At 57.4% G+C, this 1,873-nt stretch overlaps 1 protein-coding gene across 1 annotated transcript; it reads right to left on the reverse strand.

Annotated features, from left to right (window-relative positions):
- Positions 1-63: 63 nt before the first annotated feature.
- Positions 64-1,867, reverse strand: LOC100543343 (NAD-dependent protein deacetylase sirtuin-2-like). The gene is made up of 9 exons (XM_010726721.2): positions 1,750-1,867; positions 1,553-1,682; positions 1,386-1,445; positions 1,220-1,275; positions 1,061-1,137; positions 886-937; positions 720-787; positions 384-450; positions 64-285 (listed from the first exon to the last, which is right to left on the reverse strand). Exons 1-9 carry the CDS (start codon positions 1,849-1,851, stop codon positions 100-102), a joined length of 798 nt encoding a protein of 265 aa, XP_010725023.1. The 5' UTR covers positions 1,852-1,867; the 3' UTR covers positions 64-99.
- Positions 1,868-1,873: the final 6 nt, after the last annotated feature.

Below are 1,873 nucleotides of genomic sequence, written 5' to 3' on the forward strand. Positions count from 1 at the left end.
ACACCCCATAGAGGCACAAAAACAGCAAAAGGGACCCCCACCCCAAAAATACACAAATCCGGGCAATGTCTGCACTGCTGTTTAATGTCACTGTCCTCTCTATGGCTCTTTGCCACCTTCCTGGTGTTTGCTGGGAGCTCCACCACTCTCAGTGCGGCCCCCTGAGCCTTCGGTGCGGCCCCTCCTGGATTTGGGGTCACCCCCTGAAGTGCTGCTCGTGTCCTCCTGGGCTGCCATGGCATCAATGGCGGCGTGTTCCTTCCTCACAAGCTCCTGCAGCTCCTTCTGTGGGGTTGGGAGAGAAGGGGTGGGAGATGAACCCCCGTGGGATAGAAGAGGAGAGGGGGAAATCCCGAACCTGTTGCTTTATTTTGGGGTCTCACCTTCCAGCCCAGCAGCTCTGCCAGCGCCAGGCAGCCCTCATCGCAGTCTCCCAGCCAGGCCACATCCCTGGGAAAGGGGGGGGGCAGAAGAATATGGGGGCACAGAGATGGGGGACACAAAGTGTGTGGGGAAAGGGGGCATTCGAGGAGGGGGGCAGTCCCTCAGAGACCCCCTAAAATACAAGGAATGGTCACCAGACCTCAGTTTCCATACGCACCTCCGCCCCAGCTGCTGTGTATGCAGACCCTATGCCCCCCACCCCTCATCCCCGGGTCCTTCTGTGCCCCCATTGTGACCCCAATATCCCCCCAGGCCCTCCCACTCCCAGTCCTTGCCTGTAGGCTTTGTCTGAGTCGAAGTCCATCCCGCAGCCGAAGCCCATGAGGGACATGAAGGCATCACTCTGGGGACAACGAGGAGGTGATGAGGCGGAGGGGAGGGGGTGGCAATTGTCCCCTCTCCCCATCCAGCAACCCTTTATGCACTCCCACCTCCCCTCACCTGCCCCGTTTTCTCCTTGTTGATGAGGAGTCGGGGGGTGCTGGCAGGGACCCTGAAAAACAAAATGGGAACAATGAGAGAACTGAAGACACAGAGCAGCTGAGACACTGCAGGAAGGAGGAAATGCATTGAGGGAAAGGGGGAGCGTGGTACATTTTGGGGTGGGGGCTGTGACCTGTTAACAAGGGAGGCAAAAGGCTGGACCTGAAGCGAAGTGCCCATGATGATGAGAAGATCGACTTTCTGGAAGTCCTGTGGGGACAGAAGGGGTAGCAAGGACACAATTGTGGCCCCCCAGCCCCCTGTGAGCCCCCATCTCCCCACAGGCACTCACAGACTGCAGTAGACTGAAGAAGCGAGATGGGAGATTCTCACCAAAAAATACAATGTCTGGGGAAAACAGGTGAACATTAAGGGGGGAGGGGGAGCTGGACACATTGATCCCCCATCCCTTATCACCCCTTTTTTGGGAGGGGCACAGAACCACCTCCTCACCTCACCTGGCTTCACCACACTCTGGCACTCGTCACACTTAGGGACGAGGGATGAGAAGATTTTCTCTGTAACAGATGAAGGCACCACAGCTCAGCAGTGGGGTGGGAGGTGCACACGGGACCCTCCTCCATCCCCTCCCCCTCCCCCAATCCCCCCCCCCTCCTGCCATTACCTTTCACCCAACTCAGGTCATACTGATGGCAGCAGGAGGAACGCAGGCAGTGCGCAGTTTGGAAGGTGCCATGAGCCTCCACCAACTCCTCAGGCTGCAGCCCTGCCACGCGTTCCAGCGTGTCGATATTCTGTAGGAGAAGGAAATTTATAGGGATAGCATTTAAGGATGTTTTCAACTCCAGGAAGTGGGCACACCTGCGTGTAGCAGCGCAGCAGAAGCCCCTTCTCCTTCAACAGCCGCATGAAGTAGTGGCAAACTGTGGGCTGGGAAGAGAGCAATGGATTTAGAGGAACCATGGGGAGGGGGGATACATGGTGC

This window comes from Meleagris gallopavo, unplaced genomic scaffold (assembly GCF_000146605.3).
Source record: "Meleagris gallopavo isolate NT-WF06-2002-E0010 breed Aviagen turkey brand Nicholas breeding stock unplaced genomic scaffold, Turkey_5.1 ChrUn_random_7180001852070, whole genome shotgun sequence".
Lineage (NCBI taxonomy): Eukaryota > Metazoa > Chordata > Aves > Galliformes > Phasianidae > Meleagris > Meleagris gallopavo.

What these genes read in the sequence shown, in the direction of transcription:
- LOC100543343 (XM_010726721.2), bottom strand. Translation starts at nt 1,851, where the DNA reads ATGGTTCCTCTAAATCCATTGCTCTCTTCCCAGCCCACAGTTTGCCAC. An exon ending in CCAGAGTGTGGTGAAGCCAG is followed by an intron (nt 1,276 to 1,385) that starts GTGAGGTGAGGA and finishes TGTTTTCCCCAG; the next exon opens with ACATTGTATTTTTTGGTGAG. An exon ending in TCTTCAGTCTACTGCAGTCT is followed by an intron (nt 1,138 to 1,219) that starts GTGAGTGCCTGT and finishes CTGTCCCCACAG; the next exon opens with GACTTCCAGAAAGTCGATCT.